This window comes from Pseudorca crassidens, chromosome 3 (assembly GCF_039906515.1).
Source record: "Pseudorca crassidens isolate mPseCra1 chromosome 3, mPseCra1.hap1, whole genome shotgun sequence".
NCBI classification, from domain to species: Eukaryota; Metazoa; Chordata; class Mammalia; order Artiodactyla; family Delphinidae; genus Pseudorca; species Pseudorca crassidens.
In genome coordinates this window covers 31,918,565-31,945,418 of record NC_090298.1, presented here as the reverse complement: position 1 = coordinate 31,945,418, position 26,854 = coordinate 31,918,565, and the positions used below count along the sequence as shown (strand labels likewise).

Sequence of the window (26,854 nt, the reverse complement as noted above, 5' to 3'; positions counted from 1 at the left end):
TGCAACTTGGCTGCACACATTGGTCTACCCGTGGATAAACATTAGGGAGAGACAACTAAAAGTCCTGACCCGCCCTCCTTCACAGAGATATCAAAGGGGTAAATGCAAACTTGGACAAGCCAAAAGGTAAGTAAGGGAACCATCAAGTGGCCCAGTTTTGTATATAATAGTGAAACAATGTAAAAGCCCATCAATAAAAAATTAGTTAAATAAATGGTAGAGATTTACAATGATATATACTGTGGTCACTAACATTAATGATGTAGATCTATATTAATCTATATTTAAAGATGTATACAGTATTTTGTTATACAGAAAAAGTATATGTTCTATGATCTCATACTGGAGTTTTAAAAATTCTGGATGATGATATACCAAAATGTTAATAGTGGTTATGTTTGGATGCTGAGATTAGAGATAATTTTCATCTTGATTTTTTTTTGTTTTGCATTTTATATGTTGTTCTTTTTTTTTTTCTAATAATAAGTATGGTTTACTTTTACTATCTAGAGACAACAAAAAAGCTATTTCTGCTTTGGGATTATTGCAGAGGTTTCATTAATCAGTCTCCCTGCTCTTGCCTTTGCCCAGCTACAGTCCTTCTTTCACATACCAGTGAGGAGTGATTTTGTTGAAACCTAAGTAAGGTCTTTTTGCCCCTCTGGTCAAGCCCATCCTGCCTCCCAACTCTCCCAGTCTTCCCATCTCTTTCCGAGAAAAAGCAAAGTCCAATGGCCTCCACTGGCCTCCAAGGTCCTAATCAGCCTCCACCGACTGTGACCTCCCTCTCTGACCTCATCTTCTACCTCACATCCCCCTAACCCAGCCACACAGGCAGCCCTGCTCTTCTGTGAACAGCCCGGGATGCTCCTGTAACGAGGCCTCAGCGTTTAGCTGGAGAGCTCTCCCCCCGGGTGGATGGACAGATGATAGATCTATCGATCCAGGTTTATCACCCCGTCCTTACTCAGATGTCACCTTCTCAGGAGGCTTTCTCTGACTGCCCATCCCCTTCCTTGTTTCGTTATTCTCCACGGCCCTTTCACCACCTGACACACTATTTACATGTTTAACGTTATCTGTTCACCTTCCGTCTGCCCTGACTAGAACGTAAGGTCTGTGAGGTCAGGGATTCCTTTTGTCTGCTTTGTTCACGGCTGAATCCCCAGCATCTGAAACAGTACCTGGCACAGAGTGGGCATGAAATATTTGTTTGAAAGAGGAAACGGAGATATCATAAAATAACTTGAGAAACTGATTCTTTAGAAAATAGGAATCCCACTAACATTAGGAATCAAGTTGAAAACAAAGTGATCACCAAACTGGGTTCTTGTCCAGGATCTTCCACCGAGTGACCTTGAGAGGGCTGCCGGGGTGTTCTGGGCCTCAGTTCCCTCATGTGTTGAATGTGGATGTGGTCCTTTCCAGCTCCATGAGTTTACAAACCCTCAGTAAACGAATATTAGCTGTGAGACCTCATCATCTCCTATGTTCAAGGAAATAAGTTGCCAGCTACGAATTGGCACTTGCCATCTACCTCTACGAGGATTAAATCACGAGCCGCTGCAGCCTCTGACCTTCAACAACTCCTGAAAGGAGTTCAGGCTGGAGATCAGGAATGAGGCACTCTGTGCTCCGGGAAAACCTGGCAGAAAAGGCCTTCAGTTAGTTAGATATTCTCAGGAGAAAATTTGATGTGCCCCATTCTTGCATCTCCTCGTATCTAGAAAAGCACGAAAACCCTTCAAGGTGACGTCTGCTCCTCGTGACCAGCAGTAGCCTTCATGAGGTTAGCAGTAGCCTTCTGCAAAAAGTACGCGCTTGACTGCATGTACTCCCCCTTCACCAGAATCACATGTATACTGACCTCCCCCGCTTACCTCTTTGGAGCAGTTTCTCAGTTATCTGAAATGCTGTCTCCCAGGCTATAGTCCTCACTTTGCCCCAAATAAAACTTAACTCATAACTCTCACGTTGTACATTTTTTTTTTCAGTCAACAAAGCTAAATAGGCAAAGATGAACGAGATAAGATCTGTGCTCTCTGAGAGCGAAAGACCAAAGATAATCAATATTCTTGCAATCCACCAAAAGGCACCATCGTTTTATTATGGGAGATGATCCTATTACTTCTTATGGGAGATTCCTCCCTCTGATCCACCTCTGCCCTGGGCCCTGGGAGACAGACTTGTCTAGCTTCCTACTGTGTCTGCCCAGCCAGAGGCCCCAGGAGGGGAGTGAAGGAGGGAGGAAAAGAGTCAGAGTGTTGGTCCTCCTACTTCCTCCCTAGGTGGTTGTCACGGGACACGTGTGTGAAGGTCGCAGCACTTGCCCTCCCTGTCTGTCTCCAGACACTGAATTGCCCCCTCTTGGTTTCCTTACACCTACTCAAACTTTTGCAAATAGTCCCTTCGCTAAACTCACTTCAAATTACCAAACTGCATGAGCCCCCGCTCCCCGCTGGGAGCCTGGTGACACCTGAGATCATGAGAAAAGTCACCTTTTCTCCCTTCGTTGCTTCTTACTTGCACAAATCTGTTTCCTATGTGGTTGCATAATCAGACGAGATCCACCAGACTCAGCCAGTGTGCACGGTGTCCCTCCCACACGTCTGTCACTGGGTCAAGCTGATTTCCTACACCCCCTTCTCTGTGCCAAACCACGAATGCAGCCCTCCTTCCTCATCAGAGCACCTAAGTGACTCAGGGATTTAGATGCTAAGAAACAATCCCAATGGAGAATAGTGGACGAGCAAGAAGTGCTCCAAAGAGCAGAAAAGATTAACCATGAAATGATGAGTATAAAGGAAGGAGAACAAAACGAATAATAAGCAAGTAGGAGGAAACAAAAGGAAAAATAGTTAAGAACATTTGCATATTACTTCAATATACTAACGTTTAAAAATCCATTGAGATGGAGTGAATAAATAGCATATTCACCGTGTGGCTGCGAAACACTAGCTGACCGATCAAAGAGATGCTCCAGTTGAAACTAGAGCACTGTGAGTGCCATTTCTTTAGAAAATTACGTTTTCCTATCATTTGTTTTAGTCTTTCATCCATACGAAAGATTTTTACCAGAGGCGGTAAGATATCGGTGCAACGATGATAAGTAAACGTATGGTAACGCAGGATGTATAAAGGTCTCAGAAGAGCAATTAATAGGTAGCAGGTATTTAAGCAGCAAAGTGAACCACTCCCTTTAGAACCAATAAAGTTGCACAAATGAGTGTTCCTCAGCGTTACCGGCATCGTGGCGTCAGCAAGTCAATGGAGCGGTTCCCTTGGAGGGCACCTGAGTGTAAAGTCACACTTGAAATTATGCATATGCACAAACTGCACATTTAAAATGCAGATCAGGCGAGGAGTGAACCAAATGATTTCTTCCTCTTCCTGTTCGCTTTTTCATCTTACGTTCTAAAGATTTACAAATCCACGAAGCTCGCCAATTTACAGGCCCAGCCCAAGCCCCTGGAGTAACACCAAGCAATGCCTCTTCTCTCTCCTCTCTCTCTCTCTGTTAACAGCAGTAGAAACCTGTCTGAATATAGTTAGGTTGCAGGCTCTCCAGGTCTCTTATTTATTTCAGAACATTCATGTGAAAATTAAATGGCAGGGATTTCTATTAAGGGGACGATTTCCTTAGTATGCACTAATTGATTCCTTCCAATTTTGACAAAATTACTACCAAAGAGAGGATTTCCCAGACTTCCTGGAGAATCTCCTAAAATTTGGGAGATAAGCCCCAGCAATGTACTACAGAGGTCAACAAACTACATCTCACAGGCCAAATCTGGAAGACCACCTGTTCTTGTACCTGGTGAAATATATTCATTTCTAGGCCCAAGAGGAAGCCGCTTCTGCCAGGGTTGCCACATCAGTAAACCAAAACTTTCATGTCCCTGAAAATGTTCCACTCAACCAAAAATACAGCCTACAGGCACACCTCGCTTTGTTGTGCTTCACTTTATTGCATTTTGCAGATATTGCATTTTTTACAAATTGAAGGTTTGTGGCAACCCTGCGCCGAGCAAGTCTATTGCCACCATTTTTCCAACAGCATTTTCTCACTTCGTATCTCTGTGTCACATTTTGACATATCTTGCAATCTTTTAAAGTTTTTCATTATTATTATACTTGTTATGGTGATCAGTGGTCTTTGATGTTACTATTGTAATGGGGGGTGGTCACGAATTGTGCCCATGTAAGACGGTGAACATAATCAATAGATGTGTGTGTTCTGACTGCTCCACTGACCAGCTGTTCCCCCATCTCTCTCCTTTCCCTCAGCCTCCCTATTTCCCGAGACACAACAGGGAGATTAGGCCAATTAATAAACCTACAATAGTCTCAAAGTGTTGAAGTGAAAGGAAGAGTCACATGTCTCTCGCTTTAAATCAAAAGCTAGAAATGATTGAGCTTAGTGAGAAAGCCATGTCTAAAGCTGCGATAAGCCCAAAGCCAGGCCTCTTGTGCCAAACGGGCAGCCAAGTTGTGAATCAAAAGAAAAGCTCTTGAAGGACATTAAAAGTGCTACTCCAATGAACACACAAATGATAAAGCAAAACAGTGTTATTGCTGAAGTGGAGAAAGTTCTAGTGGTCTGGAGAGAAGATCAAACCAGCCATAACATTCCCTTAGGTCAAAGCCGAATCCAGAACAAGGCTGAGAGGTGAGGAAGCTGCAGAAGAAAAATCTGAAGATAGCAGAGGTTAGTTCATGAGGTTTACAGAAAGAAGCCGTCTCCATAACATCAAAGTGCAAGGTGAAGCAGCAGGTGTTGATATAGAAGCTGCAGCAAGTTATCCAGAAGATCTAGCTCAGGTCATTAATGAAGGTGGCTACGCTAAGCAACAGATACTCAATGTAGACGAAACAGCCTTATATTGGAAGAAGATGCCATCTAGGAGCTTCATAGCTAGAGAAGAGAAGTCAATGCCTGGCTTCAAAGCTTCATAGGACAGGCTGACTCTCTTTTTAGGGGTTAATGCAGCTGGTGACTTGAAGTTGAAGCCAATGCTCATTTATCATTCTGAAAATCCTAGGGCCCTTAAGAATTGTGCTGAATCAACTCTGCCTGTGCTCTATAAATGGAACAACAAAGCCCAGATGACAGCACATCTGCTGACAACATGGTTTACTAAATATTTTAAGCCCACTGTTGAGACTTACTGCTCAGAAGAAAAAAAAAAAAAAGATTCCTTTCAAAATATTACTGCTCACTGACAATGCACCTGGTCACCCAAGAGCTCTGATGGAGATGGACAAGATTAATGTTGTTTCCAAAATAGTGTGAACTGGACTGGGGGGTTGGGGATAAGTGCGGGTCTGTCCAGTCAGGTTTGTACATGATTTTAAGCAGTTCTCGTCTCATCCTAAGGAACACAGGAAACCATTTACAAGCTCAAAGTCATGGGATGACAAAGTATTAGAAAAGACACAATATAGGCACATCTGTGAATACAAACAAGCACAAACCCTGAACTGGAGAGCTGCTGCCAGTGTATAGAGTGGTGGGCAATTTACATAACACAGTGGCACCTCCCTCCCTATTTATTTCATTCCTAACAATCAATACATTTCATTGTCTCTTTATTAAAAAAAAAAGATTAATGTTGTTTCATGCCTGCTAACATAGCATTCATTCTGCAGCCCATGGATTAAAAAGTTACTTTGACTTGTTTTATTATTTAAGAAATACATATTGTGAGGCTCTACCTGCCATAGATAGTGATTTCTCTGATGGATCTGGGCAAAGTAAATTGAAAACCTTCTAGAAAAGATTCACCACCCTAGATGTCATTAAGAACATTCATGATTCATGGGAAGAGGTCGAACTATCCACATTCACAGGAGTTTGGAAGAAGTTGATTCCAACCCTCATGGATGACTTTGAGGGTTCAAGACTTCGGTGGAGGAAGTAAATGCAGAAGTGGTAAAATTAGCAAGAGAACTAGAATTAGATGTAGAGCCTGAAGATGTGACTAAATTACTGCAGTCTCATGATAAAACTTTAACTGATGAGGAGTTGCTTCTTATGGATGAACAAAGAAAGTGATTTCTTGAGATGGAATCTATTCCTGATGAAGATGCTGTGAAAATTGTTGAAATGACAACAAAGAATCAGCAGATGAATGGATAAAGAAGATGTGGCACATATATACAATGGAATATTACTCTGCCATAAAAAGAAACAAAATTGGATCATTTGTAGTGAAGTGGATGGACCCAGAGTGTGTCATGCAGAGTGAAGTACGTCAGAAAGAGAAAAACATACCATATGCTGACACATATATATGGAATCTAAAAAAAAAAAAAAAAAAGGTTCTGAAGAACTTAGGGGAAGGACAGGAATAAAGATGCAGATGTAGAGAATGAACTTGAGGACACAGGGAGGGGGAAGGGTAAGCTGGGACAAAGTGAGAGAGTGACATGGACATATATACACTACCAAATGTAAAACAGATAGCTAGTGGGAAGCAGCTGCATAGCACAGGGAGATCAGCTCTGTGCTTTGTGACCGCCTAGAGGGGTGGGATAGGGAGGGTGGGAGGGAGATGCAAGAGGGAGGAGATATGGGGATATATGGATACGTACAGCTGATTCACTTTGTTATACAGCAGAAACTAGCACACCATTGTAAAGCAATTATACTCCAATAAAGATGTTTAAAATTTTTTAAATTTTACATAAACTTAGCTGATAAAGTAGCAGCAGGGTTTGAGAGGATTGACTCCAATTTTGAAAGAAGTTCTGCTGTGGGTAAAATGACGTCACATGGCTTTGCATGCTACAGAGAAATCGACCGTGAAAAGAACAGTCAATCAATGCTGCAAACTTCATTGTGTCTTATGTTAAGACATTGCCTCAGCCACCACCAGCCTGATCAGTCAGCAGCCATCAACACCGAGGCAAGACCCTTCACCAGCAGAAAGATTACAGCTCACTGCAGGCTCAAATTGATGACTAGCATTTTTTAACAGTAAAGTATTTTTTAATTAAGGTACTTAAATTGTTTTTTTAAGAGATAATGCCTTTGCATACTTAATAGATTACCATATTGTGTAAACATAACTTTTATATGCACTGGGAAACCAAAAGATTCCTGTGACTCGAGTTATCGTGATTCCTTGCTTTACCATGATGGTCTGGAACCCAACCAGCAGTGTCTCGAGATCTGTCTGTATCCAGTCAGCCAGTCTCCAAATGCCAAGGCAACTCTGAGCTCTGTACTCATGTCCTTCTTCTCTCTTCATTTTCTGCTTTTTTCTTCCTTGTTCCTCATTCTTTATCCTATAAAAGCTTCCCGCCTCCTGCCTCATTTTGCAGTCCTCTGGTCCTTTGAGAATAGACACTGCTTACTTCATGAAATGTTTAAGTTTGTTTGTACTACCTAAATTGTCTTCTTTAATCATTTTTAACAGTATACAAGTTAAGAAGGGTTTTTATATTCTTAAATAGCTGAAAAAGGTTAAAAAGGGAATCATCCTTTGTGACACGTAGAAATTATATGAAATGCAACTTTTTGTGTCCATTGATAAAGTTTTATTGGAACACAGTCACACACATTATTTATTGTCTATGGCTGCTTTCACGCTACAACAGCAAAGGTGACACAAAAGTCCCAAAATATTTACTATCTTGCACTTTGCAGAAAAAGCTGCTGACCCTGTCTAAGTAAAAGTCTAGTTTTTGGAAGGTTAAAATCAAACAAACAAAAACTAGAGGTACAGTACTATAACTGCAGGGTTTTGTTTTTCTCTTTGCCTGAATCCAGGATGTGCTTGAGCGGTGAGAGACGTGAAATTATATTGTTAGTGTAGTTCATTGTGCCTATAGCAGTTTTAATTCTCTGATATTTTCTAAATCTGCAGTCTTTTAAAACTAACCAACCAACCAAAAGCCATCCTAATGATTCTGCTTGACTTAACTCATGTGGTCTCTTCTGTTCTTCCACTTCTGTCAGGGAAGTTTTCGCTCCTGACCCTTGGCTCCTAAAATCTAACATTCTAATGACTTCAAGTCCCAAGAGCACAGCTCAGGGCACAGAGTCATAAAGAAAAAGCAATAGACCATCTGGTGGTCACCCAGGTCAATTATACCATCCTTCAGTAACTATGTGAGGAAACGAGTATCAACCTCTCCATCTTGAAAAGTGGACTGACATCATAATCTCTGTTTCACATGTATTTTCCTCAAAATAATCTTGAGAAGTAGAAAATATCACCTGCCTCAGACATTACTGTGCCCATTTTAGAGATGAGGATACTGAGGCCCAGGGAGATTAAGTGACTTTCCAAGAAGGTCTCACAACAAGGTTATTATCCCTTTGTGTCTGTCCAAGAAGACAGCTCTCCAGGCGCAGCCATGGCTGCCAGATTCTGCCCTGTCCAAAGGTACTGTGTTTGGGGGCAGTAAGAAGGTTTCAAGGGTTGCCGAGGACTTTCCACAGACATGGACCAAAGGAGGCAGCAGGTTGTATGGAAGCTGCAGGAGGGTGATGATAAGTCACGGGGATTTTGGAAGAAGCTACTTCCAGTCCCTGCCTGAATGTTCCTCCCACCCCTAGGGATGCCACTGCCTTCTGCCCCCACTTGCTTCTCCTCTGCTCACAGCTGCAGGCAGTTCAGGGCACTGCCACCAAATAGGGGCCCTTCCTAGTGACTGGGGATAAAGGAAATCTATTTTGTGGCTACACATATGAGAAACCAGGAGACCCAGCCACGCCAAGCTGGTCTCTGGAGAGGCAGGCAATTTAAAACAAGGGTCCAAATCTCAGAGCAAAACTAGGTCAGATTCACACGTGGACACTTGTATGACAAAAGGACATAAACAGATACACACCCAACAACAGCTGAACAGAGCAATGTCTGAGTAAGCAGGACCGCAGAGACAAGAAAAGGGGGATGGGGTAGTGGGGGAGGCAAAGAACATCATGGAATCAGGTTTATTGTAGAAATTCGATTGATTGGGGTCAAGGAGGGTTGTCTCAGCTCAGCAGAAGAGGAAGTTTCAGAAACTGTTGAAGAAAATGGATTGTGGGGAGAAGAGTAGGTCAAAGACCAAACTCCAACCAAACACCTCTCGCACCTCCCTACACAATCTCTAAGGATCTGAGACCATAATTAGACTCATGAGGACCAGAGGGAAAATGTACTCTAACTTAGCATGGAAATGTTAAAGTTTATTCTAATGATCAAGAAAGAACACAGGAGTACATTTACCATTGCAACAAAAAGAAGAAAATACCTAGGAATAAACCTACCTAGGGAAACAAAAGACCTGTATGCAGAAAACTATAAGACACTGATGAAAGAAAGTAAAGATGATACAAACAGAAGGAGAGATATACCATGTTCTTGGATTGGAAGAATCAATATTGTGAAAATGACTATACTACCCAAAGCAATCTACAGATTGAATGTAATCCTTATCAAATTAACAATGGCATTTTTTTTACAGAACTAGAACAAAAAATCTTAAAATTTGTATGGCGACACAAAAGACCCCAAAGAGTCAAAGCAGTCTTGAGGGAAAAAATACGGAGCTGGAGGAATCAGACTCCCTGACTTCAGACTATACTACAAAGCTACAGTAATCAAGACAATATGGTACTGGCACAAAAACAGAAACATAGATCAATGGAACAGGATAGAAAGCCCAGAGATAAACCCATGCACCTATGGTCAACTAATCTATGACAAAGGAAGCAAAGATATACAATGGAGAAAAGACAGTCTCTTCAATAAGTGGTGCTGGGAAAACTAGACAGCTACATGTAAAAGAATGAAATTAGAACACTCCCTAACACCATACACAAAAATAAACTCAAAATGGATTAGAGACCTAAATGTAAGCCTGGACACTATAAAACTCTTAGAGGAAAACAGAGAAAGAACACTCTTTGACATAAATCACAGCAAGATCTTTTTTGATCCACCTACTAGAGTAGTGGAAATAAAAACAAAAATAAACAAATGGGACCTAATGAAATGTAAAAGCTTTTGCAAAGCAAAGGAAACTACAAACAAGACAAAAAGAAAACCCTCAGAATGGGAGAAAATATTTGCAAATGAATCAATGGACAAAGGATTCATCACCAAAATATATAAACAGCTCATGCAGCTCAATATTAAAAAAGCAAACAACCCAATCAAAAAATTGGCAGAAGACCTAAATAGACATTTCTCCAAAGAAGACATACAGACGGCCAAGAAGAACATGAAAAGCTGCTCAACATCACTAATTATTAGAGAAATGCAAATCAAAACTACAATGAGGTATCAGTTCACACTGGTTAGAATGGGCATCATCAGAAAATCTACAAACAACAAATGCTGGAGAGGGTGTGGAGAAAAGGGAACCCTCTTGCACTGTTGGTGGGAATGTAAATTGATACAGCCACTATGGAGAACAGTATGCAGGTTCCTTAAAAAACTAAAAATAGAACTACCATATGATCCAGCAATCCCACTACTGGGCATATACCCAGAGAAAACCATAATTCAAAAAGACACATGCACCCCAATGTTTATTGCAGCACTATTTACAATAGCCAGGTCATGGAAGCAACCTAAATGCCCATCGACAGACGAATGGATAAAGAAGATGTGGTACATATATACAATGGAATATTCCTCAGCCATAAAAAGAAACAAAATTGGATCATTTGTAGAGATGTGGATGGATATAGAGACTGTCATACAGAGTGAATTAAGTCAGAAAGACAAAAACAAATATTAACGCATATATGTGGAACCTAGAAAAATGGTACAGATGAACCGTTTTGCAGGGCAGAAATTGAGACACAGATATAGAGAACAAACCTATGGACACCAAGGGGGAAAGCAGCTGTGGGTGGTGGTGGTGGTGTGATGAATTGGGCAATTGGGATTGACATGTATACACTGATGTGTATAAAATTGATGACTAATAAGGACCTGCTGTATAAAAAAAAAATAAAATTCAAAAAGAAATAAGGGTTTCAAAAATTTACTGCTAATAGGAAAATGGAAAATATCAGTGTAATAATATCCTTAACCAGCTTCCTAAGTCTTCAGATCCATCATCTTTTCAATTATAAAAATGATCATAATTCATAATGGAAAAATTTTTAAAAAAAGAACACAGTGGTAAAATAAGGGCTTGATTCGAAAGAGTTGGGAAATGTCTTTCCCTTTCTCAACCTCCTTTTAGCAAATGGAACTCTATTGATCACTGAAAGCTCTCTCAAAGGCCTCTTTTCCATCCTTACTGCCTTGAACTTAAACTCCCTGTGTTTGCTTTCTCCTTCCCTCCCTCCCTCCTTTCCTTCCTTCCTTCCTTCCTTCCTTCCTTCTTCCCTCCCTCTTTCACTCTAATTTGTTCTTACTTGTGTCTCATTGCAATTCTGGGAGCTCGACTTTGCCTATAAACCTTGCCAATGGGCAAACCTAATTTTGGCCTGGTGGGTCTCTAGACCAACTTTCTCCTCACATCTTCTCTTCAAATTTCCCAGACAGTAGCAGTAGAAAGTTATCCAGCCACCAAAGTAGTCACAGGTTCTTGGCTTGTGAAGTCTCATTCAGTCATTCATGTACTCAATCAATATTTTATTGAGAGCCTACTTTGTACAGGGTGTTAGGAGCACAACCTTGAATGAGTCGATCCAACTCCAGTATGGAGCTTATACTGAAGGGGGGAGACAGATAAGTAAAGAGTTTCAGGCAGTGAAAGGGCCATAGCAAAGCTGGGAACGGGCTGAGGAGACACTGTGTGAAGTTTAGGGGAGCCTGTCTGGGGAAGTGACATCTGAGCTATGATATAAAAGAAGAAAGGGAGGGAGGTCATAGGGACATAGAAAGATTGGGGAGAGAGAGTTCCAAGTAGAGGAAACAGCAAGTACAAAAGCCCTCAGGCAGAAAGGAGCAAAATGACTTTTGCTGGGAACAAAAGAACACCTTCTACTGGGGACTTCCCTGAGGATACCAATTTCACTTCAGTGAAAAACTTACTGGTTCTTTCTCTGCTTATATCATGAGGCTAGAACACGAGAAATTAAATGCTTTAGGGTGTAGGACCAAGTTCCATACCCAGGGAAGGTTATATAATCCTAGAGTGGGTTACACATGTGAGTGATTTTTCATTTCATTTCATTTGTTTTTGGGAAAAAGAAAGAAAACACATGACTTCTGCCATTTCTATTATTTACAATTCATATCCCTTATTACTTGTTCCATCCTTCTTGATCAAGATAAGCTTGGATCCCAGAGGATAAGTGACCACCAGACGGGGCGAATACGTGTCTTACTACAAAGCCACATGTGCCCCTGTGTTCGTGAGGCTCCACCAGTCCCGTTCTGATTGGCTAATTTATAAGATCAACCAAGGGAAAACAGAATGCCATGGAATAATAGGCAAATGATAATGTTGTTGGCATTTCTTTCTGGAAGAAAGAAAGTAGAGTAGAATGGGGTAAAGAATGAGGAATCGTGATCTTTGTCTTTGCCGTGTTTCCTTAGAGGAAGAGAAGAGGTGCTGACATGTGTGGAAAATCTCTGCTGAGAGGATGGGAGTCAATACAGGGTAGCGTCTTTATTAGTCAAGCTCTGAAATGATCTAGTTCTCAGCAGAGGATCTGGACACTAAAACATCTTCGTTTTTCCTTCCTTTTCTACCTGTAAGGTTATGGAGCTGAGGTAAGATGTGGACATTGAACACACCTCACAATTCCCCGGCGAAGCCATCAAAACCCTCTTCCTCACTCAGGCTGAGCACCAATTAAGGAAAACGCTGGGCCCTGGCTTTCAGTAACTACAGACACAGAGCACCCGAGGTCTGCTAACAGGGTCGGGCGCTAATAGGTCCAGGGGAAGTCAATGCTCTGTGAGTAACTAGAGGCGATGTGTTATATTTTTTATGAAAGGAGGTGGATGCAAGTCTAAAACAGGTGACGGAGGAGCTCAGCGAGCGGCAGTGTCTGGGGTGCGATCCGAGGGTTCCCATCGAGCCCGCTGCACCTTGGTAGTACACTTGACAACTGTCCTGAGGTTCACGGTTCAGGGAGCATCAACCCACAAAACATCCATGAAGGAAGGACCCGGAGGTTGGGAGGAGTAGGAATTAGGAGAAAGGGGGAGCCCAACATGTAGAAATACTCATCTCACAAATTCCTTCAGGAAATGTTCAAAATATTTCACAACTTCTTGGCTTGGGTCTAACCGATCACAAGGGCTACCAGCTGTAAACCACCAGGGCTATACTGATGCTTGCTGGTAGCATTTCAGACCTGTAAGTATGTTTTACTCACCTTTTGGTAGGTGCAATAGGCCTTACAGGCTTTAAAAGAAAAAAAATTCTTAAAATTCTTGTTCTGTGCTGTCAGAACTTCCTTAGTCCATAGATTCTACAAGGACTGTCCCCTGTACTTTATTTCACTGCGAACCTTACCTTTCTCATGCCATGTCGCACTAGAAGAAGAACATTCTTTAATTTGAACCTCACTCAGGGAAGTGGTTTAGCAGTCAGCCAAACCCAAGTTCAAATCCTGCCTTTACAATGACTATTCTTGGGAAAATATGTAATCTTTCAAAGACTCAATTTTTAAAAATCTATTTTTTAAAAAAAGGGATACAATTCCTCTGGCACAGGGGTTTTGTAAGGATTAATATGGGGTTTCCCAGGTAAGTGCTTGAGATGCGGTCGGCTCGTAGGAGCCTTTCCCAACGGTAGCTCTGATGTTCAGAATTTATTATAATTCCAATAAGGGCTATTTGGTAATTAGGCATTTTTATACACGGAAAAGTGGGTTTTGGAGGTAGAATAATAGTCTAGACAAAGAGCAGAATAAGAAGTGTGAATTTGCCAGAATGCAGGTTTTTCTAAAACATTAGAAATGATCATGGCCAAAAAAATCACAATGGAAATACCAATGACAGCACATTCTTATATATTCATGAAACAGGCTATCTAATAAATTCTATTTCTGTTACCCTGATTTGAGTAACCATATATATATATAAACAGTTAAATTTGACTTATTTAAGAATATTTCATAATTGAGAGTTTTCACTGAATCAGCCACAGCCCCTGCACACAATTACTTTGAAAGGATAAATTTTACTTCACCAAGGAGACCAACTGGAACAACATGTTACATATCTGAAAAGCACTTTCACATACCTTATCCCACTTAATTCACAGAGCTGGCATCTACCAAAGGGGAAATAATTCTCAGAAACTCCAAGACCAGACTAGTGTTTCAGTTTAAAAAGAAAAAGTTCAAGAGATGCCCCTCCACGCCCCCTCCCCTGACTCCAGTCTCCACATCTACGTCCAGGGCCAGCTGAGGTGTTAGAGCTCATCCTTTTTGCACTTTCTTGCCTCTGTGGAGAAGGAGATACTAGGGGATAGAAGGAAAGAAGTGAACATGGGGCAGCTCACAAAATGGGAGCGGAGGAGTTCAGTGTTGGGGAAGGGTGGGTAGGCACACAGCACAGAGTGCCTGCTCGGTTTATAATACAAAAAGACAAACTACGTGTTTCAAAACACAGTCAGATCCTGAGGCCTGCCTCAGCTACTGCTGCCCCATTTTTTGGCCACGCATCACAAAGCTTAACCAAAGGTTACAGAGTAGATCTCATCCAGCAAGAGTGGAAGGTGGCCCTCCTTTGATTTGAAATAAAATTGTTAACATTTCTTCTAGAAAGAAGGAGCTTCATCCCTTGCTACATGAATGGGGAGTTGTAGCTTCTAAATTCTAAAGAAGAGCGGAGAAACAATTGTTGGGTGATGGTAGTTACTGTGTATGTAGGTGTGTGTGTGTGGGGGCGGTGGTGGTGGTGTGGACTCACTACATCCCCATATTCTGCAACAATTCAATTTGAAGGATGGAGTCCTAACATTCAAGGTTAGGGTAAGGGCTGGTTTTAGAAGAGCCAAAATTCCTAGGACTTAGGGAACTTGGTGAATCTCCACCCCTGGAAACAGCAGGTGGGCAGGGAAGTCAGCTGTAGGGCTGCTGTGAAGCAGAGGGGAGGAGTTTAGAAGGATCAGCTAACCAATGAACGCAGGGCTCTGTGCTGGCCAAGGCAAGCCTCTGGCAGTGCTAAGTAGGCTTCTTTTCTGAGAGCTCCTTTCCTGGCTGAAGAGACCCAGGGATGGTAGTGGGGCTCTTCAGACACAAGAACCTGGAGGAATTTACTGGCAAAATTGAAACGATTACAGTTTTCAAACAAAAGAAGTGTCAACAGCTCAGTTCTGAGATCTCCCCACGACACTGGGTTCTAGGTTTGTGTCCATGTACCTCCCGCTTCCAAAAGACAAAGGTTTCTAAGCCAGACTGGCAAGGTGGAGTAAGCAATCGAAATATAGTTCTTGAATCGTGTGGGAGCTTCTGAAACCCCAGACCACAATCTGAATCTGACTTTTCACAAAATTCCAGACGGTTTGATGAACTGGCCCAAGCTTCCCCAAGGCCCCCAGAGAGGCACTATGACAGAGCCTATGCTACAGACCCCCAGCTACACATCGGCATGTTAGCAACTTGGATTCTCCTTCACCATCCTTCAGAGGGGCTGATTTTACTTGAGCGTCCTTGATTTGCCGGTGAAGAATAACCCTGAAGGGTCTGGGAGCAGCATTTTTTCTCCTGTGATGCTAAGCTGAACCCATTTTGTCCAAAAGATGGAAAGGGGCAGGGGCTGCACATCACCTTGGTATGTGATCTGTTTTGTACCCATGAAAGAAAACTGACCTCAAACTCCCTAAGGATAATGCAAAAATAAGCCTTCTGCTGACCTCCTGTACAAAGAAGCAGCCTGGCCCTGTGGAGGGCCTCTAACTTCCAAAGACCTGGGAAAACCACAGCAGGAAAGGCTGAGGACACCCCCTTCCAGACTGCCCTTTTGCAGGGCGCTAAGCAACCTCCGTCAAGTGGGTCCTCAGGAGGCAATCCCAGCAACGCAGCTACTTCTGTCTGTCCTTCAGAAGGGCTGCAGTACTCACGGGCGGTTCGGATGGTGTCACTGGGCTGACTACGGGGGCTGAGACCGTGGGGGTTCACGGCCCTCACGGCAAACTGGTAGCTGGTGTCCGGATCGAGGCCCTTGATGACCATGGAATCCATCTGGAGCTGCTCTTGGATTAAGGTCCAACTCTTGTCAAAATCTGGCCTTTGTTGATTAAAAAACAAAACAGAATGAGAAGCAGTAGTTCAGTTACAGCAGAGGGAAGGAAAGCTTGCTGGCTATGTAAGCTAACAGCGTTTGAATTCTGCAAGCAAGACTTATCAAAATGAGTGAACATTTCCCATCTAAAAGTGATCTGGATTTGAAATGCCAGGTCATGATTTTTAAGCCCTTGCCAATAAAAGAAAGTAGATCCTTTTTAGGGCCAGTTTTAAGCACTGTTTAAAGATCACCCGCTTTTCCTTGCATGGCCTTGACTGTGGTAAAAAGATCCCCACGTAGGAATTCGGTTTCAGGGACTCTGCCTTCCAGATGTTTCGTAAACAAGCCTTCCCCTGATAGTTCCCATTCCCAGGGGTCAGGAGAGCACAGATTCCATCTATTCACAATCTGTTCACAAAATAAACAAATATAAATGTTCTAGGGTGACTAATTGCGTGAACTGCCATGGGAAAACCCAACAAGATTCTGTAGCACGGCCATCCTTACTCTTCACAAAACTACAAGTGTGCCAACTTGCCGAATGTTCACATGGCCTCGGACTTGTGCCTAGTGGTGGGAGACAGTTTAAAAGCAGAGAAGGAGCTAATGGTATCAGTCACTGAGGCCATTCCCATCACCCGAGACTGAGAGCTGCTCCCCAGTGTTTCTGCCTCAGCTGAGCCACAATGCAAGCACCTGGGTTCCGGGCACTGTGGCCCAGAGACCAGCTCATCAGGCCAAGGCTTGCACCCTGAGGTCTTCTATGGCAGCCCCGGGCCTCCCATTTCTCAGGTTTCAGGGGGAGCCACAGGCTCTCAGCTATACCCCAACGACGGAGGTTTCTGTCCTGGGACACCCTCATTGCACCCTTGCAGATCACAGCCCCGTACCTCCTCCCAGGCCCAGCCCGCCCCTCGGCACTGCCCTCTGGGGTAGCTGTCAAGGGCCAATTTCTGGATTTCTCCACACTGCAAGCAACAGAGTTGGGGAAGTTGCCAGCTGGAGGAGTTCTCTACCTTCCACCTTCCTTCCTCCACCCTCCAGCTTTCTGCCCCAGCCCTTTGCCAGACCTACCCTTGCTGCAGGTGCGACAGGATCTGCCATCCCCTTCAGATCTTTATTCTCCTCCTCTGCAACCTGGCGGCCTAAGTGGCTTCTCCCCTACGGGGCCCCTTCCCAGCAGATGCTTCCCCCCACGGTGGACTCACAGCTGCCTGTGGTGAACTGCGGCTCCCTGCCACCAGCGCCACCTCCTGCCCGACCCCCCCTTTCTCTGTTACCTGTGGGCCCTGCTCTGCGGCCCCCCAGCCTGGCTGTGCGGCGCCCGCTTGCTCCTGCTATGCGGGTGCTGCCTTCACCTGCCAGGCCCTTCGGCCCTAGCTTGGGGCGAGCAGAGCTGCACCCAGTAGAACTAAATCCATTCCAGGATTATCGAAAACTGAACAGCAACCGTGGGGGACCTGGGTCATCACGTACTCCTCCAGCTGGAAGGTCTTTCTCTGGCCTCAATTCCCATCTCAAGGTCCCACCTTCCACCTACAGTGGAGTCTTCCGCAGCCAGCGCATCGACCTCTACCAGCAGGCCTCCCCACCGGATGCCCTGCGCTGGACGCCGAAGCCCTGGGAGCGGACGGGACCACCTTCTCGAGAAGGGCCGTCCCGAAGGGCACAGGAGCCTGGATTGCCCCCACCCCGCTGAGGGAGCGCCCTTTGCCCCCACCTCCTGGGGCTTGTATAGAGATTATAAATATATAAGGGGGAAAGGGGTGGGTGGGGAAGGGTTGTGGGGCTGGGGCCTTGCTTCCCCTCTTCCCCCCTCCCCTGGCCCCTATCCCTGGGGCCGTTTGTTAAAAAAGAATAATAAAAGGATTAAACAAAAAAAAAGTCCAGCTTCCATCTGGGGGACAGCAGACAGGAGATAAGAGAACAAACTCTGGATCTGGACTGAGCTGTTCAAATCCTGCCTCTATTGCTCACTAGCTGCTATTTCACCTCTTTAAGTCTCTAGTTTCTCATCCGTAAAATGGCGTGATAAAAGTACCTACTTAAGAGTGCTGTCATAAAGGAGAAATCAGTTCTGTATCCCAGCACAGTGCCTGGCAATGTAACTGAGCAGGACCCTATGGGGCCCTCCCAGAACAGGAGCCCCCTCTTCCCAATGTCCTCAGCCTGCCTTTTGCCTGTAGAAAAACTTTAGTCAAAGAATAAATTTAATCAGAAAAATGAGAAAGTGCAGAAAGGAAAAAATAACGTCACACAAAATAAAATAATAATAGTTTAGCCATTCAACAAAGTCAAGGACCTTTAGTGCCTCCTCAAGGGCTATAGATAATATTCTGAGCCACATCTTTTGAGCTGTTTTGCAGAAACTGAAACACCCACCAGGTGGAAGAAGTTAACTGTCTGCTGCTCAGAGACACATGGTTCTGGTTGGAACCAGAAGGTTGATGATATTGACTCACGATTATCTCACCACCAACCAATCAGAGGAGTGTCCATGAGCTGATCACACACCCACAATCCCCTTCCCTTATGCCTTTAAAAACCTCTCCCTGAAAGCCTTCGGGGAGTTCGGATCTTTTAAGCACTAGCTACCTGGACTCCATGCTTGGTGCCCCGCAATGAACGCTGCACTTTCCTCCACCACAACCCGGTGTCAGGAGGTCGGCTTTCCTGCGCTCAGGCAAGCAGACCCAAGTTTGGTTCGGTACCAGCATCACACTGTAAACGCTCAGCAAGGATTAGCCATTATGTAAGGGATGTACCCACCTCACAGAGCTGGCAGGCAACCCCTGGCCACCTGCTCACTCTACACCCATGAGCTGCAATGCAGCAGCACTAGCGCACGTGGCTAGTCAGTACTTGAAAAGTGGCTTGTCTGAATTGGGATGTGCTGTGAGTGTAAAGTGTACAATGGATTTTTTTAAGTGTAAAATATTAATATTTATATTGATTACATGTTGAAATGATGATATGTTGGATTCAGTGAGTTAAAAATACTTATTATTGAAATTAATTTCACTTGTTTCTTACTACCCTTTAAATACCCCTATCAAAAAACTTAAAAGTTCATAGAGGCTTGCATTGACTATTGGCCAGTGCTGTTCTAGATGGACTTCCTAGTTGGAGGGAGAAAGGAGAGCTTTCCAGGTAATAAGAACTACAAAATGAAATTTAGGAATGTTTGTGCGTGGCTGGGGGACAATGGCCTCCAGTTAGGCAAATGGCCTAACTGGAGTGGAGAGGTTTTGTTAATAACTAATAATAGCTATCATTTATCATGTTCTTCAATGTGTATCAAGCATTGTTCTAATAGTTTAACTCATTTACTTCTCACAATTACTCTATACAGTAGATACTAATATTAAACACCCCCCCCCATTTCTTTGAAGAGGAAATTAAGGCACAGAATGGGTAAGTAACTTGCCTGAGGTCACACAGCTGATAAATGGTGAGACCAACTTGGGTTGATGGCGGAAGATCAGATTAAGAAGATCCTTGATGCTGAATGAAAAATTGGGGTGATAGGGATTGGGAGATTCTCCATCTTTTAGTTTGCTCCCCAACCAACCTCTCCGCTCTTCTATTGTTAAACCCCTCTGCTCACAGATATTTAGAGGAAGGCAGGAAGCAAAAAATATTGATGTTTGCCCTTTACGAACAACTTAATAGGCAAGGAGGTAAAGACTCATTTTGCTAAAAGGAGATGCCTGGATGGTACACAGATTTCTCTAATATGTGCTCTTCTAGTTTTTCATTAGCAAGAATTGTTGAAAGCTAGATGGAGTCCTTAAGCCCAGCAAAAGATGCTTCCTTGGGCTCACCGTGCTGATGAGGAGTTTATGGGGCCCATATCTCACAAGAATTCATGTGTTTGGAGAAGCAGAGGTCACAAGCATGCCCACTGTAGGATGTAGGGCTCCTTTCTCTTTCTCGGTATCCTTTCCCTAAAGATGGGTTTCTCATGTAAACTAACTTTGTCATCAAAGAGAAAACCTCGTGAGTGGAAGGAAACACATTTACAAACTGAAATTAGAACAAAATCACTTCACAGAGGAAAGCCACAGGGATGCCTAACAGTAAAGTCAGGAAAGATACGATCTGTAGAGAAAACTCTCCTGTTATCCTTTGCTAAGTTTCCCTTGTGGCATTTATAGAGGAAAGGACCTGTCACTGCTCTCAGAATGTGCCACTGTCTACCCAAGGCTACCTGCAAATATCTGCAACAATTTTCATGTAAAAAATTACAGCTTCCCATCCTCCACAAAAAAAAGAGATTATTTTCTATTTGCTCATTTAATGCAAGAAAGAAAGCTTTCAGCGAATAAGAGATTGACATCATTAACATTTAATTACATTAGATACAGTGAGAGAGGAAAGCTCATGTAGATTGAATACCAGTCCAAAACCTTTAACATTTTGCCTCTGATTTTGTCATGGGTTTTGCATTTAAATGTTTTTAGAGTCTCTTGAGGTACAAAAGTGCAAAGGCAAGGTTGAGAGAGAGAGAATCAGGCAAAAGCATTGTCTTAGTTCAGCCTCAAACAATAACTTTATCTTTTTTCACTAAAGAAAATCATCCTAACTACAAAGTTGCCAGTCAAATCACCATAGCAACACTAGCCTCCCAATTTCCCCAACCAGGAAAAGCCTAGAGGGGAAGAAGCAGCCTAAGAAAGTGCAGCCGTCCCAGGTAAAGATGGGCAGCCACCGGTAGGGCAGGCTCTTAAAAACTTTTCCAAGTAGTGGGATAGGGTTGGGTTGTGCATCCTATATCTCAGGAGGTCAGTAGGACACCTTTGGAAGGTGGTTGGGTGGGGGAGTTCAGGTGGGACAGATACAATTCGGTCAGCAGTGACTGTTCAAAACCCAGTTAGCTGATTCAAGTAATCAAAACACCCACTGGTTCATTTTGGTGGGAGGAAGCATTACCACTGGCAATGTTAGCATCCAGCCTGGTTATCAGGAGTCTTAGAGATTGTTTGGTCTAAGTGTCTGAGGGCTCTCAGAAATTACGTGCAAGATTCTATGTGTGAACTTCATTTTCCTAAGAAAAGCGTCCTCAGCTTCTTATCAGATTATAATAATATGGGTTCCTAACATGAATGATCAATTAACCTATATAAAAGATTGGTATAATATATAAAAACATTAGCCATAAGTAAGTAGGTAAATGAATATACAGTACCTCTGCGTATCACACAGTCAAAGCTTTCCTTGTCAGCCTCTACCAGTTTGTTAGGTTAACCAATGATCCTCATTAGTTCCCACTAATTCAGCTGTTGGCTTATCAAGAGTCCATTGTGTTTATTTCTAAATTTATTTATGACTTTCATGTTTGTTATTGTAATTATGTTATTTAATGCCATATTATATAAACTAGTGAATATGAGTAAAAAATATAAGTGATAGCTATGTTTAATGGTTTTGAAAGACTTGGTAAAGCTGAACCACTAAAACATAATTGCCTTTGAACTAAGTGAAAGCAAGGCAACTGTAAAAGAGTGGAAAGAAGATTATAAAATTCTAGAATGAGTTTGTAGTCAGATAACTTTGCAAGTGACTTTAAATTTTTAACTTGAAAAAACTATAAGTAGAAATTGTAGGTGATACCTTCGAGGTGTGGTTAAAATGTCCATATTATCCAAGGCAATCTACATATTCAATGCAATCCCTATTAAAATTCCAATGGCATTTTCACAGAAATAGAAAAAATACTAGCAAACCAAATTCAACAGCACATTAAAATGATCTTACGTGATCAGGTGGAATTTATCCCTGGGATGCAACATAGTCAAATCGATAAATCTGATACACCACATTAACAAAATGAAAGAAAAAAACCAGAGGACCGTCTCAATAAATGCAGAAAAAGCATTTGACAGAATTCCACATCCCTTCACGATAAAAACTCTCAACAAATTAGGTATAGAAGGAATTTACCTCAACATAATAAAGGCCATATATGACGAGCCCACAGCTAGCACTCAACAGTGAAAAGCTGAAAAATTTTCTTCTAATATCAGGAACAAGGGTAAACAAACGTGCCCACTCTGACCACTTCTAAGAAACCTACTACTAGAAGTCCTGGCCAGGGCAATTACACAAGAAAAGGAAATAAACACCATCCAAATTGGAAAGGAGGAACTTAAATTGTCTGTGTTTGCAGATGACATGGTATCACATATAGAAAACCTTAAACACTCCACCCCAAAACTGTTAGAACTAATGAACAAATTCAATAAAGTTGCAAGATACAAAAAAATTACAAAAATCAGTTCCATTTATATACATTAACAAACTAGCTGAAAAAGAAGAACTTTAGGAAATGCAAATAGTTGCTTGGGACGTGACCTCACAAGACATTCATGACAGAATAAAAAGTCAAAATGACCTCCGTGTGCAGAAACACAAGGGCAAAGCCAACTCAAATGACAAATGTAAAATCTTATATTAGGTTTTTTAAAAAGCCGATGGCATAGAAATAAGGCAGAGAAAACCTGGTGTGGCAAAGATCTATGGGGAAGGCAGGGGGCATTGATCACAAACTCAATATGAATCCTCTGGACTACCTGCTGTGGAAAAGGCCTAGTGTCCATATCCTAGGAAAAAGTGGTTTTCTAGGTTGATCACTTGGCAGAAGTGCTCTAGACCCATCTCCACTTGAGGCAGAGTTCAAAGGGCTGGTATGGATTGCCTTGGGGTAGAGAGGATATAGTAAACATATGCCAGTGTCGTTAGATAGGAGATAGACAGTCAAATGAAGATGGGGACGATGCCTTCTGTGTTTTCCATATTGGACTAGGAGGCCCAATGGCTCCTTACAGGGAAGCCAATGGCAGTGCGTTATAAAGAAGACCCTTTGATGGTAATTAGGAATGGTTGACAACAAAGCCAACTGCACGAAAGGGCTGAGCTCTGCATCAGCAGCTGTCTTGAAGCAGAGGTTGGGTAGCCATCCATCAGAAATGTAATCAGCTACTTCCTGAACACAGTAAGAAGGTTGGACTTCACTCAGTGTCTCTGACCTCAACTCACAGTAGGAAATACATTTTTGTATAGCAACCCAATATACCTATTCATATATGTATACTATATATATATGACTCACATGTGAGTACAAAACTGAAAGAAAAGTTTCAAGAAAAAATACTTACCCATACTATGTTATTCCCTTTGCTATTTCCTCTTCTTTTCCTTTCTTTTCTTCTTTTTTTAAAAATTCTGATAAGAACCCACTAAATTGATTTCACCACCCACTGAAGTGTTGTGACCCATAATTTGAAAAACACTGGACAAGAGGTTTTTCTTCTAGAATACCTTAGAGGGTGCTTCCAACTCTAGAACTCCGAGAATAAAGAAAACAGATTTTTTCAGCCATGAAGACAAATGTATGACTTACAGACAAATGTTCATAAAGTGGAAATGCAGCCTGTGAAACTCCAAGTATGCTCTAGATACATCACTCTCTAGAGCACTGTGTTTCAACATTTGTGAATGAGCCACGATAAGACATACGTCGAACACTGTGACCTGGTACACACCACAAATACACACACACAGCTGAAACACGAGTTTCACGAAATAATTCTTATTTTTATTACGTGTGATGCCTTCTGATACTTTCTTTTCTGTTTCATTTTACTTTTGAACACCTGTTGGTCAGGACCCCCTCAGCTGAGTTCTTTACCTTCTAATGAGCCCACGGGCTGAGAACCCCTTCTCTAGAAAGTTCAAGCTGAGGTGGGGAGTGATATTCAAGCACGTTCCAGACATGAACTAGGAAACTGGGCTAGGAATGGTTAAATCCGGCTAAGAAAATACTTCTGAGAGAGGAACTCATTGGAGCAGAAAACAGCCCTCTTGGGGATCCACAGAACATCCGAATGGCCTTGACAGTGGAGGCCACTCTATAGGCCTGAGATGGAGGGGACCAAAAGCCTAATTACAGTACAACCAGAGATATGTGCGTCCTCCCTCCCTCAGTATGGACCTAGCATTCCATGGTTTAATGTTTTCTGGAGGACCTTGGATTATTTGGAGGCTCCTTCCTTCAATATTTTCCTTCATGTTATTCCTTCTAAGCATCATTTCAGACACAGAATTGAAAAGATTCTTCTCTGGGTCCTCCTACCGCTTAAATCTGATTCTACCATTACACTGCATATACCACCTTCTAATGGAATTTTATATTTCTGTCTTCCCTACTAGGCTGCGAGCGCATTAACATGCTGATCGTCTTATTCATTTCCATGCTCCTTGGAATGTCTGCATGATCTTTCAAAATGCAAATACTATCAATTCCTTTTCTGCTTAACCCTTCCCACAGCTCCCTATTCCTGTCAGGACAAAAGGAGATCCTTTATAAAGGCTTTCCTGCTCCAAACCTTGCTTACCTACCCAGCCTTATCTCTCACTACACAGAGCTCCAGGCTTCTAAGCAAGTCCAAGAACATTTCCTTTTTGCCTCCAAGCCACTGCTTGAGCAGCTTCTTCTGGCCTGAGCCTTTTCACACTGCTTCCTCCCTCCCCTTGTGCCTGGTTATTGTTGATACGTCCTCCTTAGTTCCTGTAAGAAGCCTTCCCAGATTCCTTCAAAACTGGGTTAGATGTCAAGGCTGTGTTCCTCTAGGCCCCTGGCCCCCACCCCTGCCCGCAACACTCACAGCTCTGGACTCTGCTCACCTGCATTCCCCACTGGACTGTCCAAGCAGAGGCGATAGCTGATTCACCCCGAAATCTCTTGAACATGCTTTGCTCATGGAAGATACTCAATACGTACATGTTTGGATGAATGCATGCACATAGTAAGTATCCAGTGAAGGGTGAATTGAGCTGAATTCAAATATCTTCAAACTTAGACGTTAGCAATAACACAATACCCTAAACCAGCGGGTAGCAAACTTCAGCTGCCTGCCAGTTTTTGTATATAAAGTTTTATTGAAACACAACCACAACTGTTTGTTTAGGTACTGTCTAGGCTGCTTTCCTGCTACAATGGCAGAGCTCAATAGTTGAGAAAAAGACCACATAGCTGGCAAAGCATAAAATATTTACTACCTGACCCTGCAGAAAAATTTGCCAACCCCTGGTCTAAGACAACAGTCTTGGACTTCCCTGGTGGCACAGTGGTTAAGAATCCACCTGCCAATGCAGGGGACAAGGGTTCGAGCCCTGGTCCAGGAAGATCCCACATGCTGCAGAGCAAATAAGCCCGTGCGCCACAACTACTGAGCCCACATGCCACAACTACTGAAGCCCACACGCCTAGAGCCAGTGCTCCGTAACAAGAGAAGCCACCACAATGAGAAGCCTGCACACCGCAATGAAGAGTAGCCCCTGCTTGCCACAACTAGAGAAAGCGTGCGCGCAGCAATGAAGACCCAACGCAGCCAAAAAAAAAAAAAAAAAAACTGTTTAAGACAACAGTCTTTAACCTTGTTAGTGCTACTTTGACAGTCTGCGGAAATCTGTGAATTCCTTCTTGGAATAATATTTTTAAATGCATAAAATGCATAGGATCACAAAGGAAACCAGTTATACTAGAAACAATTATGAAAACAATAAAAAATTATGATATATTAATATACATACTTCTTCATTAACACATTAAATAACAATACTTAGCAATGCATTTAATAATTTCATAGTAGTGATAACCATAACTGGTATTTTGAGATATGTGCAACAATTGTAATGGGATAAGAACATATCTGTGATTCTAATAGTGACAAAGTCACAGGAATTGCTAATGCCACTGCAGTTCGTTGATTACATTCATATTTGAAGAAAACATTACATTTCAGTCGGTAAAACTAAGAGCATAATTTTTGTCCAACGAAGTTCAGGGACCCCTCGCCTTCCATCCATGAGCCCCTTGGGGATCCACAGACTGCAGGTTAAGCACCCTGCTTTAAGATCCCATAGTTATCCAGGGTAAATACGCCAGGAGTGAAAGAAAACCTCATGCTCAGAAAGGCCTCCGAGTCTCTCTCAATTTTACAGACTTGGTGTTATGCAGGATTTGCTCTATACTAAAATGAATTGCAGAGGAAGTCCAAAAGCACTAAGTAATCACAGTTAAGAAAAAAAAAAAAGAAAGATGTATTATTTGACCTGCAGCTTCCAGCCGTATTTCTTTATTAATGAATTGGTTCCACCCAACCAAATGACAAACAGATGGATAGAATGGGGTAATGATAAACTCATCTAGCAATTTGTCCCTGATGGGGCAACTGGAGAGCACACTTTCATTTACAGTTTACAAACGGCTCCCAACACGGGTACACAAGAATTCAATTTGTGTCAACTCCCATCAGTCTGCCCAGGGATTACATCAGGAAAGCTCACGGTAGGAGGCACTGAAGCTTTAAGGGATCAATTTGTAGAACTGCAGGTCAAACTTCTGCAAAAACATTCAGAATCGCCCTTCCATTTGAGCCTGAATGGAGGAACTGGATGGCTACCAGAATTTCTGGGACTACATACCACTCTGGAAAGTGGTTCTGAGATTTTCAATTTGGAAACTAAAGGTAAGAAAAAGGAATTTTTCACAAAACACCACTTGTTAATATGAAATGTCAGCTGACACCCAAACAAGCCCACTCTTGCTTATTTCTAATTCTATTGTTGGCTGTAAGGAAGGCTTATACTTAAAGAGCACAACTTCCTAAACAATTTCTTGAAAAGAAAGGGAGATTTTTGTTGCT

The 26,854-nt window shown here is 42.6% G+C and overlaps 1 protein-coding gene and 1 pseudogene across 3 annotated transcripts in view; one reads left to right on the top strand and one right to left on the bottom strand.

Moving 5' to 3' along the window:
• EGFLAM (EGF like, fibronectin type III and laminin G domains) overlaps window positions 1-26,854 on the bottom strand; it is a 170,560-nt gene that overhangs the window by 70,042 nt on the left and 73,664 nt on the right. For all 3 annotated transcript variants that reach the window (XM_067730551.1, XM_067730552.1, XM_067730553.1), the window contains exon 7: window positions 15,982-16,148. In XM_067730551.1, coding sequence (XP_067586652.1) covers window positions 15,982-16,148 — 167 coding nt within the window. The remainder of the gene's footprint in view (window positions 1-15,981; window positions 16,149-26,854) is intronic.
• LOC137220551 (protein PRRC2A-like) lies at window positions 16,695-17,844 on the top strand (annotated as a pseudogene).